The sequence below is a fragment of the Pipistrellus hanaki genome, assembly GCF_964339955.1.
Source record: "Pipistrellus hanaki genome assembly, chromosome: 2".
Lineage (NCBI taxonomy): Eukaryota > Metazoa > Chordata > Mammalia > Chiroptera > Vespertilionidae > Pipistrellus > Pipistrellus hanaki.
In genome coordinates this window covers 132,344,952-132,366,316 of record NC_140504.1, presented here as the reverse complement: position 1 = coordinate 132,366,316, position 21,365 = coordinate 132,344,952, and the positions used below count along the sequence as shown (strand labels likewise).

The window sequence follows — 21,365 nt, the reverse complement described above, 5'->3', positions numbered from 1 at the left end:
CATTAGAGTTGTTTAAAAGTGGCATTGGTATTTGTAGTCATTTCTACAAAAAAATTAGGCATCGGGCCTTTCTTTGTTTAAGAACATGGCTTTCATTATATGATTTTTTTTTTTTTTTAAAAGGAAATCACTTTGATTTCAGGCATTTCTGTCAAGAACATAGCCTTCCATAATATAGGATAAGATGCTTTGGATAACTGATTTTTGTGCTTTAATGGGATTATTTTTATTGAGATGACTTGAAGCCTTATTAGGTAAACTATAGTGAGTATGCTTAAAGTTGTTTTTTTGAAACATGCATTTGTTATCTCTTGTTAGATTAGCAGTCTTGAATTAATGCAACTAAATTAATAAACTATAATATTGAAAATAAAGGTAATCAAAGCTTAACTAGTTATTTTGATAACTGAATAGATACAGCAATCTCAGATATTACTGTAATGGTAGCACAATACTACCCATAAACATAGATTGTTTGATTTACTCTATGCTTAAGAAGTTATCTGTTGCCGTTGAAAATAAATATGCTATGTGGAATGAGGCAGTGTCTTTGGTAAATAATAATTTAGTCATTTAATCAGTATGTTGTGTCTATATGTCACTGTTTAAAACATTTGTATATTTTCACTAACCTATGAAGTAAGCAGCATGACATGCTATTTCCTCAGAAGGAAAAAAATATGGTCCTATAAGGTTATGTTACTTTAGTGAGAAAGACTAAAATTTTTATAAAAATTTATCTTTAGTGTTGAAAGTATTACACATGTCCCCCTTTTCCCCACTGTTGACCCCCTCCACTCTGCTCCCACTCCCTCCCCAGGCCTTCCCTACACTGTTGGTTTGCCCATGGACTATGCATGTATGCACGTAAGTTCTTTGGTTAATCTCTTCCTAACCCTTCACTCCTTCCACCCCCAACCTCCTTTCCCTCTGAACTATGACAATGTCGCTGGGCCTATTTTGCTCATCAGTTTATTTATTCATTCGATTCCACATAAAAGTGAGATCATATGATACTTGTCTTTCTCCAACTGGCTTATTTTGCTTAGTACAGTGGTCTGCAAACTGCGGCTCGAGAGCCATATGCAGCTCTTTGGCCCCTTGAGTGTGGCTCTTCCACAAAATACCATGGCCTGGATGAGTCTATTTTGAAGAAGTGGAGTTAGAAGTTTAAGTTTAAAAATTTGGCTTTCAAAAGAAATTTCAATCGTTGTACTGTTGATATTTGGCTTTGTTGACTAATGAGTTTGCCGACCACTTGCTTAGTATAATACTCTCCAGATCCCTCCATGATTTCTCAAAGGGTTAGAGAGCCTTCTTTTATACTGCTGCATAGTCTTCCTTGATGTAAATGTACCACAGTTTTTAATCCATTCATCTACCTATGTGCACTTGAACAGACATATAGATCAAGGTATCAGAATAGAGAACCTAGAATTCAACAAGCCATTATACTTAAAAAATATTTGACAATGGAGACAAGGGCATACAATAGAGTAAAGACAGTCTCTTCAATAAATAGTGTTGCTAAGGGGTAAAAGGCATCCCTAGATAGGAAAAACAGCATGAGCAAAGTCATGGAATTACTGGCGTTAAGATTTGAGAAGAAGAGACTGCAAGGACAGGAAGCTGAAGACAATACTATTAACCATTTATTGAGTATTTACTATATGTTAAGCATTGTTCTAAATAGTTAACATTTATTCCTCCCAACAGTTTTTTGAGATAGTTATTTTATTATTTTCATTTTACCAGTAAGGAATCAGGTAAAAATGGCACCTGATTCTAAGACTTTTAAGTTTGAAATAGCCATTGTGGGAGGTAAAAGTCAGAATAAAACATTTTTATCCGATGGACTTACATTCAAAAGAACAATCAAGAATTATTCAGAGCCCTAACCGGTTTGGCTCAGTGGATGGAGCATCGCCCTGCGGACTGAAGGGTCCCAGGTTTGATTCTGGCCAAGGGCATATACCTGGGTTGTGTGCACATCCCAGTGGGGAGTGTGCAGGAGGCAGCCGATTGACGTTTCTCTCTCATTGATATATGTAACTCTCTGTCCCTCTCCCTTCCTTTCTGTAAAAAATCAATAAAATATATTAAAAAAGGAATTATTCAGGGGTTTAAAAAGTCTTATATTAAATTCAAAATGAAGTAAACTGTTAAAATTTTACTATTGTAAATTAATATTAAAATATATATCATGGTATAATACTCTTAAGATTTTTAGACCTTTTTATTGTATATTATACCACAAATACAGGAAACTGCATAAAACAAATAATTTAATAACTTTTTAAACAACCAACAAAACAAATACCCTTGTAAATACTCCTCAGGTCAAGAAATAAATCTTTGTCATTTACCTTAAAAGCTTTCCACATACCACTTCCCAATCTTAGCCCCTTTTCTTTCCCCTAACTAGTTACTGCTATCCTGACTTCTATAGTAATTGCATTTTAGTAGTGTTTTATAATTTTATCACCCAAATGTGCATTCTTAAAACACTGTAATTTAGTTGTGCCTATTTTTTTGTTTGTTTGGAGTCTCAATCTTCATTGTCCAATGTCATCTCTCCTTTCCACTTTTTACATTTTATTGAAGCAACCAGGTTTTTTACTGCTACAGATTAAATAATCTGGGTTATGCTACTTGTATAATTTTTGTTCATTCTCTGTATTTCCTATAAATTGGAAGTTGGATCTAAAAACTTGACCAAGTTGCGATTTTTTGTTTGTTTTTGGATAAGAATGTTTCCTACGTGTTGATGTGATCTAACCTCCATCAGAAGGTATATCAGTGTCTGGTTATTTATTTTTCATGAGTTTAGTAGCCATTGATGTTTAATGCCTAGATCAATGAATTTATTAGGGATTACAGAATGAGATTTAAAATTCTGTTATTTACTCATTTATAAGATGAAATGCTTATATAAAAATAAACTTTTCTTCATCTACTATTTGGTTACTCATTGGTACAGTTTAGTTAGGAAAGGCAGGGTAGACATTGGCTTCTTTACCAGTTTTTAAAGTAATAAATTAGTTTTCTGTAATCCTCTGGCGGTGACCAATGAGTTCTTTTTAAGTATCATCATAATCCTATTGATTTACTCTAATTAAATAAATATTTAATGCTCACTGTTAGGGTCACCGAAGGAGGAACACACGAAGCTAAAGGGGGTAAAGAATTATGAATTTATTAGGTCTTCTGGAAAACCAGATGGGCTGAGCCCCCAAACGGCACCAGCCCCCAAAGACGGGCAGTCAAGAGGGTTTTAAAGGACTCTAGGCGGGCTTTTTCTGGGTGGGGAATTCTCTGTGCAGGTCCAGATTCACAGAGGGGATGTGGTGGAATGTGGAATGTGGTCTAAGTAAGTCAAATGTCCATTGTGAAGTGGCCTAAAGGTCAGTATCCAGGGATGAGGGTATCAATTCAATTATTTGATCAGACCTAACACTCACTACTTTATAAATGCATTGGAGGAACCCTATTTTAACACAGTGACTCATAAAATATAAAAAGTACCTCAGTTATCAACATTTGAATTGGTATTACTTTATAAATTTTAGAATCAACATGTAGAGGTTTTGATGAGGATAGCTACTAATCTGTAGATCAATTTATAATATTGACCTCTCCTTTTTTTTTAAATTTTGATCAGTTTTGCTATGAGTTTGTAAAATGTATTAATTTTTTTCAAAATTCCAACTTATATTTTTGCTTTATTTCTGTTGAGTGTCTACTTTTAAAAAAAATTATTACCTTTGTTTGTATTCTTTTATTCTTTACTATTGGCTCAGTGCACAAAATTTGTGCACGGGGGGGGGGGGTGAGGGTGGGGGTGGGGTTGTCCCTCAGCCTGGCCTGCACCCCCTCCAGTCTTGGGGATAACCAGCAGTCAGACATTCCTCTCACAATCTAGAACTGCTGGTTCCTAACCACTTGCCTGCCTTCCTGATTGCCCCTAACTGCTTCTGCCTGCCAGCCTGATTGCAAACATAATGAAGTAAATTTTTTTTTGGTTCTCTGATTTCAGAGAGAAAGTAGAGGGAGAGAGAGAAACAACAATGATGAGAGAGAATCATTGATTGGCTGCCTCCTGCATGCCTCCTACTGGGGATTGAGCACACAGCCTGGTCATGTGCCCTTGACCGGAATTGAACCCGGGATTCTTTAGTCCACAAGTCAACGCTCTCCACTGAAGCCAAACCAGCTAGGGTGTAAATACTTATTTTATTTTCTAAATAAATTTGAGGAGAATTGACATCTTAACAATATCGAGTCTTCTGATCCATGAGCATGATATTTCTCTGTCTAATCTTTAATTTATCACCAATCTATTTAGGTTTTCAGCATGTAGATCTTGCAGATCTTTTTCCCCCCTCCAAATTTATCCCTAAATACTATTTTTGATTTTTTGGAAAGGGTAAGTTTAAAATTTCAACTACTAATTGTTCTTTGTAGAAATGCAGTTGATATTTACATATAGATGTTGTATCCTGGAACCTGATTGAACTCAGCTTTTCTGTATATTCCTTAGGATTTTCTATATAGACATTTATAAAGTTTGCAATAATGTTTCTCCCTTCCCTCTCTTCTTCACTCCTTCCTCTCCTCCCTTTCTAAAATCAATAAACATATCCTTAGATGACTGGGGGAAAAAGATAGTTTTGCTTCTTCCTTTCTACTCCATATGCTTTTTATTTCTCTTACTTACCTTACTGTAGTGTATGTGTCCTCCAATATCAATATTGAATATAAGTGTTGAGAGTCAGCATCTTTGTCATATTCCAGATGTTACTGTCTCAGTCTTTCATTAATATGATAGTTATAGGTTTTTGTTGATGTCCTTTATCAGATTGAGGAAGTTCCTTTTTTAAAAAAATATATATATTTTATTGATTTTTTTACAGAGAAGAGGGGAGAGGGATAGAGCCAAAAACATTGATGAGAGAGAAACATCGACCAGCTGCCTCCTGCACACCCCCCACTGGGGATGTGCCCGCAACCAATGTACATGCCCTTGACCGGAATTGAATCTGGGACCTTTCAGTCCACAGACTGACACTCTGTGCACTAAGCCAAACCTGTTTCAGCAGGAAGTTCCTTTTTATTCCTAATTTGATGAGAGTTTTTATGATGAATGGGTATTGGATTTTTATCAAAGATCTTTTATGTATCTGTTGATATGATCGTATGTTCTTTCTTTTTTAGACTGTTAATATGATGAGTTAAATTGATATTTTAAAAAAATGTTAACATAAGCTTCCATTTCTTGGATAAAACTCTCCTGTATGTTTTATAAATAGTTTGTTACTGGTCTTGTCTTTAACTTCTTTGTAATGTGTTTGCCAAATATCTTGTCTTGGTACAGCGATTCTCTTTTCCTTGCCTCTGCTCAGGCAGGGCTGCTGTGCAATTAGTGAAAAGGATTGATTCAGGGAGTGCCATTCTATTTTGGAAAGTTTGCTGATTTACTGAATCAGAAGAAAATAGATTGTCAGCTCCTCACTGAACATAGCATTGCTATCGATATAGACTGGATATATAAATGGTCCCAAAATTAGATTTTAAAATACTTTCATTTGGTTATACCATGAAATATAACAAGACAACTGATATTCAGTAATTGTTATAGATATTATGGATATCTTACCATTACTATGCATATATTTTGAACATGTTGAATACCTTTATTTTAATCTACTTAGCTCATAAATTGATCTTTTTTCATTAGGCAAAAGGAATACACAGAGGTAGAAGATATGCCTATTTGTTGTAGAGCCTTTTTAGTTTCATAGGATAAAAATCAAGAAAAGGAAAATACTGAATTTTTGTTAGACTTGAATCTGCCTACCAGTAGATCATGTTTCTAGAATTAAATTCTCTCCAGTCTTTAGCATAACATTTCAAGTGAAAACAATATAACCAATTAAGTGTAATTCTAGTATACTGCTCTAATTTATCCTAGATTTCTATATGTTTATATAGCTAGTATCTTCAAAATTGAGAACATCTGTGGAAAACATTTAAAGAATTAGTAGATTTTAGAAAGCCTTAAAAAGGCTCATAATTAACTGATTATGCATGAATATATATATATATATATATATATATATATATATATATATATATATATATACATATACACACACACACACACACACACACACATACATACTAGAGGCCCGGTGCATGAAATTCCTGCATGGGGGTATGAGGGGGGGGTTGACCCTCAGCCCAGCCTGCACCCTCTCCAATCCCCCTAACCACTCCCATGCCAGCCTGATTGATGTCTAACTGCTCCCCTGCCAGCCCGTTTGCCCCCAACTTCCCTCCTCTGCCGGCCTGGTTATCCCTAATTGCCCTCCCCTGCAGGCTTGGTCCCTCTCAACTGCCCTCCCTTGCAGGCCTGGTGCCTCCCAACTGCCCTCCCCTACTTGCCTGATCACCCACAAATGCACAGACATTTTCTGGCCTTGCTTGCATCAACTTGCTAATGTCCCATAGCCAAAGCAGTTTACATGGCTAAGTCTTGATTCAAGGATGGAAAAATAGACTTCACCTCTCTATGGGAGAATTTGGAAAATAACTGTATATGTGTATGTGTGTAAACTTACCAGCATATATTATCTGATAATAGCAGCTAACATTTATTAAACACTTTCAGTAAATGATCTACCTAATAAAAGTGTAACATGCTAATTGACCGAACATGCTAATGGGCCTCTGGGCAGCATTGGAAGGCAGAAAGGTGGCTCCGGGTCGGAGCTGAAAGGCTGCACCGGCCAGAGCGAAGGCCAGAGCGAAGGTGGTGCCGGCAGCCAGGGGAACAAAAGCCCATTCGTGCACGAATCTTCATTCGTGCAACAGGCCACTAGTCCTATATAATAAAGAGCTAATATGCAAATGGTCGTCACATGCCATAATGGCTCAGACACTCAACACTGAGAGGAATGGGGACCAACCAGGCACATATGAGTGAGTGAGAGAGAGAGAGAGAGAGAGAGAGAGAGAGAGAGAGAGAGAAAGGGGGGAATAGGAATCAGCCAGGCTATAGCCTGGGAGAGGGACAAGCCGCGTGTCCTGTGGAACCGGGTGTCAGCGGCTGCACCTGCGCCTGTGGCTTGGGAGAGGGACACGCTGCACACCCCGTGGTCTCGGGTATCAGCAGCTGGGAGAGGTACAAGCCGCCCTCCCCATGGTCTCAGGTGCCAGCAGCTGTGGCCTAGGAGAAAGACAAGACATCTGCCCCGTGGTCCTGGGCACCTGTGGCCTGGGCAGAGCCGCCTGCCCACGTATCCTTGCAGCCACAGCTGGCCTGGGCTAAGCTGGCCTGGGTCCTGGGTGTCTGCAGCCAGCCAGAGGGAGGGAAACGGGTCTCGGGTGCCTGTGGTTGGTCGGAGGAGGGAATCCTGGCTCCCGGTGCTGGACAAGATGGTTAGGGGTAATCAGCCTAGCAGGAGAGCAAATAGGTATGATCAAGCCAGTAGGGAAGCAGTTAGGGGTAGGCAGGCATGCAGGTAGAGGTGATTAGGGGCAATCATGCAGGCAAAGGTGGTTAGGGACTATTAGGCAGACAGTCAGAGGGGTTAGGGGTGATCAGGCAAGGCAGGCAGGCGAGTGATTAAGAGCCAGCAGTCCGCGGTTACGAGAGGCAGTCAGACATCCCTTGAGGTGTCCCTGATTGGAGAGGGTGCAGGCTGGGCTGAGGGATCCCTGTGTGCTACTCCCTGCCCCCCCAAATGCACAAATTTTGTGCATCGGACCTCTAGTACTTAATAAGATGCAGCTGTACTATTACGCTTAATATATTCTATCTACGATATTGTGAAAGAACAGACATCTGGAGAATTTAGTACATTCTTTTGATATCTTAAAACAAATTTTATGATGGGAACAGTTTGCAAATAAAGCGCTTTCTCTTTTTTTCTCTGCAGTAAGAAAAATGGAAAACCACCATTACAGAAAAATGAGGTAAAATATTAAATCATCAACTCTTTGTAATTTTATACATTTACTTATTTGTTATATAATTTTGAATTAAGATAAAAATCATAGCATTTTAGAATTGGCGAAGTTAAATATCACCTCCAATCTGCTAATATTATAGGAATTCTTCCTGAAATAGGACTCCTTGATAGACTTCTGGTATTTACTTGAATCTGTTCATTTGTTGGAATGTACCTAGGAGGCAAACATAACTGTATTGGTTCTAGCCCATCATGAGAAAAATCTCCCCCTCTAGGCACTTAGTGATGGACTACTCTGTCTTTTGCAGCAACATAGGACAAGTCTACTCTGTTTTCTCTGATAGGCTCTCATACTGTTTGAAGATAGTTATATCATTTGAGTCTTTTTTTCTCCCATGCTAAGAAACCCTCATTTTTTTCAAGTGTTTCTGATCTTTTTTCAATTGTATATTCACTCTTCTGAACCTATACTCATTAGTTTCTCTAGACATTGTACTTAGTATAGAATGTAGTGACCAGACCTGGTCCGACTAGTATGGAATATATCAGCACTATTATATCTTTTGATATGTATTGCTAAACGTCAGCCAAAAATTGCTTTTACTTCTTTAACCATAACTGCTCTCTGCATATAGTGGAAAGTGAGTAGAAGGAAGTAAATAATAAAGATAAGAGCAGAAATAATGAAATAAGAGTTCTTAAAAACAAATCCAAAAGATCAGTGAAACCAAGAACTGGTTCTTTGAAAAGATAAACAAGATTGATAGATATTTAACTTGACTCATCAAGAAAAATAGAGGACCCAAGTAAATAAAATCAGAAATGAAAAAAGAGAAGTAACAACTGACACCGAAGAAATACAAAGGATTGTAAGAAAATGTTATGAACAAACTATATGCTAACAAATTGGACAATCTGGAAGAACTGGTTAAATTCTTGGAAACAAACAATCTTCCAAAACTAAATCAGTAAGAATCAGAGAATCTGATTAGACAGATTACAACTAGTGAAATTGAAGCAGTAATAAAAACAAACAAACAAACAAACAAACAAACAAAAACTAACCAATAAAAATTCTGGACTGCATGGCTTCACAGGTGAATTTTACCAAACACTAAAAGAAGAACTAACACCTATCCTTCTCAAACTATTCCATAAAACAGAGGAGGGAAGAATCACATGCTCATTTTATGAGTCTAGTATTATCCTAATTCCAAAACCAGATAAAGACACTACAAAGAAAGTAAGTTATAGGTCAGTATTCCTCATGAACATAGATGCTAACGTCCCCAACAAAATATTAGGGAACTACCTCTAGCAATACATTAAAAAAAAAAAAATCATACACCATGATTAAATGAGATTTATTCCAGTGATTAAGGTTGGTACAATAACCACAGAACAACAAATATACCACATAAACAAAATGAATATAAAAATCACATGATCATAGCAATAGTTGCAGAAAAATGCATTTGGTAAATTCAGCATCCATTTCTGATAAAAACTCTCAGTAAAGTGGGAATAGAGAGAACATATCTCAATGTAATAAAGGCCATATATGACAAACTCACAGCCAAAAATCATACTCAGTGGGCAAAATTTACAAGTTTATTATAACCTTCAGGTATCATTCTCATGAACTGGCCATTTGACAGATTCTCAATGTCTGTATTTGTCAGTTGATATAATCATTTTTTTTAATAACAGCTTTATTGATATTTGATTTATATGCCATAAAATTCATCTATTATATGTAAGTGTACTGTTCAGTAGTTTTAGTTGTGAGATCATCACCAGAAAATTTTCATCTCCCCAAAAAGAAATCCTGTACTCATTAGGAGTCACTCCTCATTATCCTCTCCTCCTTGGCCCTGACAGCCACTAATTTATTGTTTTTACTGATTTGCCCATTTTGGACATTTCATAAAAATGTGGCTATTTGTGACTGGCTTCTTTCACTTAGCATGATGTTTTTAAATTTCATCTGTGTTGTTGTTGCATGTATCAGTACTTCATTCCTTTTTATTGATGAATAGTTCCATTGTGTAGACATACCACATTTTAGAAGTTGAGGGGAATTTAGATTGTTTCTATTTTGGGGCAATGATTAGTAATGCTACCATGAACATTTATATGCAAATTTTTGTGTGAACATATGTTTTCATTTCTCTTGGGTATATACCTAGGAGTAGAATTGCTGGGTCATATGGTAACTCAGTTAATTTATTTGAAATAAATATTATTTTTTCCTGTAAATGTCAGCTTATTTGGTTTATAATATTATATATAATATCTATACTATTATACATATTACACTATGTACTGTTATATATATTATTGGAGGCTCGGTGCACTAAATTCATGCACAGGGCAGGGTGAGGGGTCCTTCAGCCTGGCCTGTGCCCTCTTGCAATCTGGGGACATACCTCTCCCAATTTGGGACCGCTCTCTCCTAACTGCTCAGCTGCCTGTCTGCTCATTCCTAACCACTTGCCTGCCAGCCTGCTCAATGTGCATCATTCCGGTAATTCCGGTTGTACTGTCGTAAAGATCACTTAGGCTATTCTCTATATAATATGTCTATCTATTAGTATAATTATGAATATAATTCTAATATCTAGTCTATTAGATAGCAGGTATTATCTGTAAATTTAATTGGCCTTCTCTTTCATCGTCAAAATTGCTGATAGAATTGACTAGGTAAGGACTAATGAGATTACTCTGTGACATCTCTTAATTTTTTTTATAGTTAAGTTTTATTCAGCTGTAACTTTATTTAAATGTAGCAAAATCTGTTTTTTATCTCTCCATCAAGTCCACAATAATTTTGTAAGAAACACCAAATTCCTTGATTAATTTATTAATCTTTCAACAAATATTGACTCTTATATATGCCTAACATTGTTCTTGGCTCTGGGTGTATAGCAATTATAAAAGTAGGTCCCTATCCTTATGGAGTTTACATTGTATGTGTTAGCTAAATAGTAGTATAATATCCTCAAAAAGAAGAAAATTAGAAGAGTTTAACATGACTTATTCCTAGTAAACTTAGAGTTTCTTAAGTATTTCTAAAACCTCCATATTAATATCTATTCTCTGAATATCCTGGAGATTGACATCAAAATTGTTCTTCTTTAATTTCTATAATCTTTTCCACAGGCTTTGAAAAAATGGGACAAGATGTATTTATCTCTAGTGGTCTGGTATATCTCCATCTTAATAATCTCTCATATCTGAGTTATATCTGAGTAATCAAACCATGGTTGATTTATATCAAACCTTAGTTATTTATATCTATTATCTGCATATTATATCTGCAAGTTCTAGGACATCATCAAAACTAGTTAGTACAGCTAAATTCATTCACTTGTTTTAAAATTTTCTTTTTTTTTGTACAATATTTTTATCAAATACTTATTTGCTGATCATACTGTGTGAGCAAGATAAATTCAGGTTACATTAAATTATTGTGCACATGGATACCACACTTTTAAAACTTATTGATGGTGTGCACACACATGCACATTATACACACACACACACACACACACACACAAAAAATGAAATCTGGTATATATGCTAAATATTAAGTTGATATCTCTAAATGGTAGGTCTAAGCCCCTTATATTTGCTACTCAGAATTTTCTAAATTTTTTTAGTGAATATGTTACTTATGAGGGAAAGCAATTAAAAAGGGATTTTTTTTTCATTGAAATTTGTTATAATCTGGTAGGATAGGGTGGATTGAAACAATTTTCATAAGGCATAAGATTTAAAAAGGAGAAAAAGATTGAATTTAGTTTGAAAGTAGTATATAGAGATAAGTGACTTGATTTTAAAATACTTTTAAATTTAATTTTGTTGTAATTTACGTGCTGTAAAATTCAAAACAAGTAAACAGTGTGCTGTATTTAGCATTCCCATGCATCCTATCTAATAAAAAAGTAATATGCAGGTTGACCATCACTCTAACACACAAGATGGCTGCCCCCATGTGATTAAAGATCCTGCCCCCATGTGGACATAAGATGGCCACCACAAGATGGCCAGTATGGGAGGGCAGTTGGGAGGCACCAGGCCTGCAAGGGAGGGCAGTTGAGAGGGACCAGGTTTGCAAGGGAGGGCAGTTGGAGGCGATCAACCCTGTAGGGGAGGGCAGTTAAAGGTGGCCAAGGCCGGCAGAGGAGGGAAGTTAGGGGCAAACAGGCTGGCAGGGGAGCAGTTAGACATCAATCAGGCTGGCATGGGAGTGGTTAGGGGGTGATCAGGCTGGCAGGCAGAAGCCGTTAGGGGCAATCAGGAAGGCAGGCAGACAAGCAGTTGGGAGCCAGCAGTCCTGGATTGTGCGAGAGATGTCCAACTGCCCAGTTTAACATCCCTTGAGGGGTCCCAGATTGGAGAGGGAGCAGGCTGGGCTGAGAGACACCCCCCACCCCATGCACGAATTTTGTGCACTGGTCCTCTAGTATTTTTATACTTTTGAGGTATAGATATTATAGCTCCATAAACAATACAGGTAAAATTATTTTGCATTTTGAAACATTTTATAAATTGAATCATTACATGAATTATTCTACCTTTTTCCCAGTACATTTTTAGATCTCTGTTGATGGCTATAGATTAATTTAACTGCTCTATAGTATTCTGCTCTCTGAATATGAGCTGCTTCCATTTTTATAATTGTGTAGATTTTTATTGCATAAATTTATCAAAATGTTTGTAATATCTCATTGATGTACATGTGGGTTTTTTATTTTACAGCATTATAAACATTGTTTTTTATTTATGTGTTTAGGCATATGTGCAGGAATATTTGTAGGATAAGTCGCTACAAGTAAATTTGACGGGTTGTTTGACATTTTATAGTCCGTGTACATTTTACATTCGATAGGTGCTACATAATAATTGCTAAGTGCTTTATAATCTGTTTACACTTTTATAAATTGGTTTACACTTTCCCAAGCAACATACAGAAATGCTTACACACTTGTCAACACTGTGTGGCCTTTTATTTTATTTGCTATTTCAAACATCTATCTTTTTAAATCAGTTTTAGTTCATCTTTCCTTTCCAAGTGATTGATACAAATAGGAACTTCTCATCGCCCTTGTTGCCTCCTGAATATTGGGTACATTTTTTTTCTGATTACATTGTTACTTCAACTTCTTAATTGGTCTTTATCTAATGGCTTGTGTGCTTTTTCTATAATTTACATGTTAAATTTATAGCATCAACGTGGTTTTTGTATTTTTAAAAAAATACTGGGAAAGTCAATTATAAATTTAAAACACATGCTACTGTTTACAAAATATACAGTCTCTGTAGGTATTAGCATTTAGATTGGTTTCACAATGAATTTTATTAAGGTTCAAGAATGGTAGAGCATCTCTATTTCTTGAGCTCTTCTGAGCCAGCCCCCTCTAGTCCAAGTGTTTTTTTTTTTTTTTCCAGAAAAACCTATGAGGACTTTAAGAAGTATATAGTTCAAGGATTGAAATGTAGTGAAAATCAAGGCAGGCTTTCAGATAGCTTAAGAAATAGGAGGAGTGACAACAGGAACAGAAAAAAAGAGGAGGAATATATACCAGGTAGCTGTTTTTTGTTTTTTGTTTTAATGCTTCAGTGTTACTATCTTATAATTTTTTTAAAAACCTTCCTCTTTGTTTGCCCTAGATATTTATTTATTTAATTTTTGTGAACCCATGTAGAAATAGGCAGTGCTTTGTTTCAGTCAGAAGATGGCCATTTCACTTTGGAATTACTCTATCTTACTTTAAGTTAGCAATGGAGAACTGGTTATTGATGGGATGAGGTGAAGCAGGGAGGCAGTGACGGGGGAAAAAATTTGAGAGTAGTTTTAACTTTTTTTTTTAAGGTAGTTGGTGTATATTGCCTTTTCTTTGTTCTTTTCTTCAGTTTGGTGAAGTAAAAGGGAAGATTTAGGTTGAAGTTGTGAGGTTGCCTGGAGAAGAATAGGCTAACTAAGTAAATAGAGTAGGCCTTTTTTGTCTGTTTTTCTTCCTGTTGTGTCTGCATCATTTAGAAGAGTGCCTTGGGCCAAGTAAATATTGAGTCAATGAATGCATGTATGTGTAAGTGAAGTAGACGGGGCCTATAACTCAATAGGATGAGATTTGCAGTCTTCAGTAAGGTTTGAAAGATCTGAACTCTATTTCAAAAATTGCAGGATAGGCTGATTTGTATCAAAACTTTTTATCAGTCTTCCTGATCTTATTCTACAAACACAAACTTAAGACTTCCTTTCTTGGTCTATAATTTTGTATTACATTCTGTACCTAATCCTATCTAATAAAGAGGGAATATGCTAACTGACCCTCACAGTGTTGCAAAGATGGTAGCACCCACAGCCAATAAGAAGGAAATATGCTAATTGACTGCCCCAGTCTCAAAGATGGCGACGCCCACAGCCAATATGGAAGGAATATGCTAATTGACTGCCACACCCTCAAAGATGGCTGTGCTCAGTCCCCTCAACCTTGCCAGTACAGCAGGTGTGCACCAGCTTCCGGAGTCTCCCAGTACCCTCAGACCCTTAGCCATCCAGGGCCGGCCGAAGGAGCAGGCAAGCCTCGGATGGTGGCTGTCTAGCCACCAAGGGCCACCCGAGGCTCAGGTAACCAGGGCTGGCACTTTTGGCAGTGGCAGCAGCAGAGGTGTGATGGAGGCATTGCCTTCCCCTGATCTCTTGGTTGCCTTCCGCCCCTGAGGGCTCCCAGACTGTGAGGGGACAGGTCTGGTTGAGGGATCCTCCCCCCCATCCCCCTCCAGGGCATGAATTTTCATGCACTGTGCCTCTAGTAGGATTATAAAGCACTTAGCACAGTGTCTGACATATAGATGGTAGCTTATTACTAGTCTAATTTAGTACAAAACTATTCACTATAGGGTATCAAGATAGATGCTAATTTAACTATAGCATATTTATATAGCATATTGTGTTTGTCTAATAGAATTTACTGTATCTTGGGTATTTATCAATAGCCTGGTCGTTAACAAATAATTGAGTTGTGATTTTGGGAGATGGGGGAAGGGGCTAGGTAAGGGATGGGTTCCTTCTGGACTGTCTTACTTATCCCAAGAAGTTCCTCAAGCTTATTCTTCCAGACATTCCAGGGGTAATAAAATAAATAGCCTCCACCATATCACGTTGTCCTTATTTTTGCAAACCAGTCAAAACGAAGACATGTCGGAGGGTAATAAGATTAATTACTATTCTTAAATATCTTTAGTGGTTTCCCACTAACAATAACCTCTGTCCTTTCTATGTCTTTGCCTACCTTCAGCTTTCTCATTTTTGTTTCCTTTGCTCTAGCAATATTATCATCTTGCTCCAATTTTATTCCGACCACTAGTTTTTTCTGCTTGGTATTTCCTGTGCTTCACTACCCTCTTCCCTCCAAGCTGATCACATAGCTTCACTTTGTTTATATCTCAGCCTAAATGCCACCTTCCCAAAGAGACCTTTCTCATCATCTTGTCTGAATCATTCTTCATTTTCTCATGACCCTGCCTAGTCTATAACAATTTACTTACTAATTTTTATGTTTCCCCTGCTCTATGAACTGTATGAGTGAACAAACTTTGTCATTAATTTATGAGGAAGAGAGAGTGAATGGCAAATTGCATATTAGAAATGCTAAATGATAAATTTAGGAATCTAAAAGTTTCCTGCAATTGATATCAGGTAAATTCATGTTCAAGATAAAAAACAAAACAAAACAGCTTATTGTTTTGATAACATCTTATTTTCTTGAAAGCATGTTTGAATATGAAGAGCAGTGCAATTCTGTGTTCTCTCTAATATCATCTTGATAGTTGTTTATATTGATGTAAGATGATAATACATGGTTCTTTAATCTTATTTGTTGTAGATTTGTTATAGCTATATTAAAAGTTTTTATTTTTTTATTTTTTTAATATAGAAAGAAGGAAAAAAAGAGCGAGCTATGGTGGACAAAGTGTTTTTTTCAAGGCTCTCACGGATTCTAAAAATCATGGTCCCTAGAACATTTTGTAAAGAGGTAAGTCTTATTAAATTATAATGTTAAGTGTTCAACTTTAAAGGTTATGTGAAATTAGAACAATAAGATTATAAAGCTTTTGTCATACTACAGGTCAAATGTTTTCCAAATGGGTTATGATGACTACTAAATTTTTGTCTGTAAATTATTGTCACATAAGTATCCTTATTGTTTAGTGCCAGTTTTAAAATAGTTTTCTCTTGCTTATGAAATACTATTTTATCTAATATTCTAGAGTACATTAGTGCAGCTACCCTAAGTTGTGGTGCTCTATTATAATGAAAACAAGATTAAATTTACAAAGACAAATCATTTTATTTCATTAAGGGATTAACAAATCACATTGATATGGGATATGTTTTAGGGTTACTGCTTCACATTTGACTAAATATGTTTTATTTATATATTTTAAAATATTTATTTAATAATTGGGGTGATATACATTATAAAATTATTAAACAAGTGTTTTAAAAAGATAAAATGATATCTGAAATTTTAAATATTTTCAGTAAGCTGGTTGTAGGAATAAAGTTTTATTATCCCTTTCATCAAGATTATCTTTATTTGATGTGTCTTTTTTTTTTCTCACTGGCCTGAAAATTTTTTTATTATTTAATGTATTACAGGTAAGTGTTTTTAATGACTAAAAAATAAAATGTTGCTGTGTTTTCTATAATCACTTCAATATTTTCCTTTTATATAACTAAAAATATCATCACCTTTTTAAAAAGTTTAAATTCTTTATTGTTTGATGTATTACATCTGTTTCATTTTTCCCCCATTGATTGTCCCCAGCCACTTCCACCCCCAGCACATGCCCTCATCCCCCTACTATCTCGGTTCATTGGTTTTGCTTATATGCATGCATACAGATCTTTTGGTTGATCTCTTATCCCCCCCTCTCACCCTCCTCTGCCTTTCCTCTGAGATTTGACAGTCTGTTAGATGCTTGTGAGATCATGTGATATTTATCTTTCTCTGACTGGCTTATTTCTCTTAGCATAATGCTCTCCAGGTCTATCCATGCTGTTGCAAATGGTAAGAGTTCTTTCTTTTTTACAGCAGCATACTATTTCATTGTGTAGATGTACCGCAGTTTTTTAATCTACTCATCTGCTGATGGGCACTTAGGCTGTTTCCAAATATTAGCAATTGTAAATTATGCTGCTATGAACATAGGGGTGCATATATCCTTTCTGATTGGTATTTCTGATTCCTTGGGATATATTTCTAGAAGTGGGATTACTGGGTCAAATGGAAGTTCCATTTTTAATTTGGGAGGGAAACTCCATATTGTTTTCCACAGTGGCTGCACCAGTACCATCACCTTTGACTGTTCTTCTCCTCATACCTCATCCTTTCTGTCACTGGGATCTGACGATTTTTCTTCTAAATATTCTTGCCTGGATGTCATAGTGTTCTTTAATTAGTCTCCTTTCAGAGAATCTCCCCTTTTAATCTTTTCTGCCAAATTTATCTCATGATGTGTCCCATTGTTCAAATTTTAAAAAGCATTTGCCTTATATCTATTAATAGCAAGAAAAGAATAAGATGTTGCAAAAACACTGTGATTCCCAAGGAGAACAAACATTCCTCCATCACCCTGGACTTGCTCTCCTTCCCCCTCACTTCCATGTCGTCATAATTCCACCCTGAAGAAACTCTGAAAAAGAAAAACATTTGTTTATTTCTGATTAGATAAAGATAATATGTTCTTTGAAAATTTGGAAAGTGTAGTTAGATATTTTTTTTCTTCTTGGTGCCTGTTAACCTCCCACTCAAAGAGAACTTCTATTATTATTTTGGTGTGAGCATATAATAAAAATGAAATCACACTGAAACTTTTAAAATACCTTCCTCCCTTGTATTTTAAATCTTTTTCCAAGTATCCTTGAGTTTCTCTTAAATTAGTCTCTTTCCATTTCTACTGGGTTGTTATAATCTCTTAATTGGTCTTTTTGCTTCTCCTTTCCTAACTAGTTAAAAATCCTAATTTAAAAAAAATATCGATATATATATTTCTTATAGGATAAATCACAACCTGACTTTGACCTTCCTTTCAATATCATCTGCTTAGAAGATTCTTTGCCATGTTTTTCAGGCCATGTGCTGTCATGGCTTCATTTCTGTGACATCCTGGGTCCCCACCCCAACAAAACTAAGTTATTTTTTAAACGAAACGAATACGTTTTTAAAAAATAGCTTAATGCTCATTATCTTTTCTGTGAAGGTTTCCCAGGATTCTTCAGGCATAGCTAGTTATTTTCTTATTCTACAACCTACCTGACTTTGGAGAGTTCTTATTTAAAATACAAGCTTATCTGGAAAGATTCTAATATTTCCCCCCCTCATCATTTAACAGTATATATTTATTTAACTACTTAGTAGGGGTTTTTGACTGCAAAATGACATTGGATAGATCTCTGGGAGTTAGTAAGGAGGTAGAAGAGCCTAACTTGGCCAACCTGCCAGTTTTGTCTAGAGTTATTTTATGAACCATTTTTGAAGGATATGAAAATCCAAATTTAACCCTAGTTCAAGAAAGTGAAATAAATTCCTATAGAAATCATAAAAGATTGGAGATAGCGATAGATTAACTGACTTATGAAAATACTACATATGAATATATGGAAATTCATATATACCAGAAGGTGACAGAAATCCTACATCAATGCAGAACTTCAATTTCTGTTATAGTCTGCAAACCCATTAATAATGGGAATAGTGGTGATTTTAACTATATCCTATGTGTAATAAAGAGGTATTATGCAAATTGACCATCTCTCCAACACAAGATGGCTGCCACAAGATAGCCAGCTGAGGAGGGCAGTTGGGGGCGACCAGGCCATCAGGGTAGGGCAGATAGGGGCAATCGGCCGGCAGGGAGCCGTTAGGTGTCAATCAGGCTGGCAGGGTAGTGGTTAGGGGGTGAATCAGGCTGGCAGGCAGAAGTGGTTAGGGGCAGTCGAGCAGGCAGGCAGGTGAGCGGTTGGGAGCCAGCAGTCCTGGATTGTGAGAGGAATGTCCCAGATTGGAGATGGTGCAGGCTGGGCTGAGGGACACACCTCCCCCTCCCATGCATGAATTTTGTGCACTGGGCCTCTAGTCTTTTATATAAAGACTGTCAATAATTAAAGTTAGCCAGATTTTGCTAAAGTGACAATTTTGCTAATTACTAATTACAAATTTGCTAATTTACCCTTGATACTTTAAGGGTAAATTAAGCCAATAGCATAAAATGAAGAAACAAATAAACTATCTTTATCTAATGTTACCTTTATATAACTGAAGTGATTAATTTAGGATTGATACTGTATGAAAGGTCTGAATTAAATGTTAACATTACAGTTAAAGTGGAATACAGACATATTTATTAAAATCAATAGGTTATACTGTCATTTAAATATCTAACTTTGAGATGGTAAGATAGGGCAGAAAGATGGTATGCTTCTTTCTAGCAAACAATGGGGTAGCATTTGTCATATAGCTCAATCACATACTTTATTTCACACCATCTTCTTATTGTTTCATTCACTAGTTCTGTGTATGACTCCCTGCCTTGTCTTTCACTCAAAGGGCTATATTTTTAGTACCTTCTTCTTTTTAAAAAAAGTTATTTGTTTTGCAGAAATTACGTAAATATTAGATGCAGTTATCTCTCAATAACTTTGAAATTAAGCACATTATTCAACAAATGTCTCTCCCCCTCCCCCCGCCGCAGACCATCTTCCCTGACTTTAGCTTCTATGTTTCTGTCATATTCTTCCTGCTTAGAAGGTTTAAGGCCAGCTTTGAATGTGTGTTGGAGGTTGGAGGGTAGATTCTCATCTTACAAAGAGATAATTGATTACTATTCGATAGACAGCCACTTGGTATCTCATCTCTTCCCCCTTGATAATCAGTCTTGTACAGCATTGCTTCAGTAATGTTTTCTAAACAGTACCTTTAACATTTTGTTCTACCTACAAGCTTTCAGTAGTTTTATATTGTCTAAACTCTGTTGGATATGCTATACTGTAATTCATATGGTTTTAATCTATTTATTTTCTATTAAGTCATTCATCTTTTTTTACTCATAATCCTCATTCTTTCCTTTGTTTACTTGGTATGGTTAATATATTTTTAATGCCATTAGCCTCTTTTGCTACCCCAGGCCTTCCTGTTACTTAGCACATGAAGTGATGCAAATATACCTACATTAGTCTGTTTTCTTCCTTTTTTTTTTTTTTTTAGTGTAAATTTTGCCTTAATAATTAAATTGAAAGTCCTATGAGGGCAGAGGCACTCTTAGAGATTTTCTTAAAAAACGGAGCCAGACTTATTCTACTTAAGCAAAATTATAGTCTTCCATATTTGTTGTTTAATTGTATATTGACCGTTATCATTTTTCTTTATTAGTAATATATTAAAAATACAAGATAATCATAATACATGTGATTCAGGTAATTTAAGAAATACCGCTAATTTCTGACACTGACCAGTTGTATGAAGTCATTTAACCTGCCTGGGATTCACTTTTAAATTCTGAATAAGAAGTTAGACTAAATGATCTACAGTATTAGGCCTTTTCCATTTATACCTAAAATTTAAAAAAAAATTCCCCATAGCTAAAATATCACCAATTGTATTAAAGCTAAGATGAAGCCTTGAATTTAGAAATAAAATATATTTACCAAGATAATATTTGTTTGTTTTTTAAACTTTCTAAAATGTATTTACTTAATTTACTGTACCTGATTTATTTTAGACAGGTTACTTGATACTTATTGCTGTTATGCTGGTGTCTCGAACATATTGTGATGTTTGGATGATTCAAAATGGGACACTCATTGAAAGGTACTTTTTTATTCACCTTCCTCCCAAATGTATGAAACACTAATCTGTGTCATATTTAAATAATATCTTAATGAACAAGAAATATATTCTACATTAGGTAAATACTTAAGTCAAATTATGTCTCTGTTCATTTACTTTGATATCTATTGATTGTCGCCCATGTGCCAGGAACTCTATGAGAGGGATATACTGATGAACGGGAGAGACCCTCCCTGTATCTAGGCCTGCAGAGCTGTCAATTTGTAAAGGGTTAGAGACAAATAAGAGGAAAATTCAAATGCAGTAATATAAATGCTTTATTGGGGAGTTTAAAAAGTCATCACATTGGATTACTAAAATTAATGAGATAATTTGGAGGAAAATATCAAAGCATTTTAGGGAATCACATTGAAAATATTGATTAAAAGGATAAACAATTCTTAGACATTTCTTTCAGTTTTTGAAGTTAGTGTTTATACATTTTTATTACTATATTCTTTTACATATTAGTTATTAATTACTGCAATTGATA

At 35.8% G+C, this 21,365-nt stretch overlaps 1 protein-coding gene across 1 annotated transcript in view; it reads left to right on the top strand.

The window, feature by feature from the left end:
• Positions 1-21,365, top strand: part of ABCD3 (ATP binding cassette subfamily D member 3) — a 74,428-nt gene that overhangs the window by 8,988 nt on the left and 44,075 nt on the right. The window contains exons 2-4 of the mRNA XM_084873418.1: positions 7,941-7,977; positions 15,920-16,018; positions 20,766-20,854. Of these exons, the coding sequence (XP_084729544.1) occupies positions 7,941-7,977; positions 15,920-16,018; positions 20,766-20,854 (225 nt within the window). The remainder of the gene's footprint in view (positions 1-7,940; positions 7,978-15,919; positions 16,019-20,765; positions 20,855-21,365) is intronic.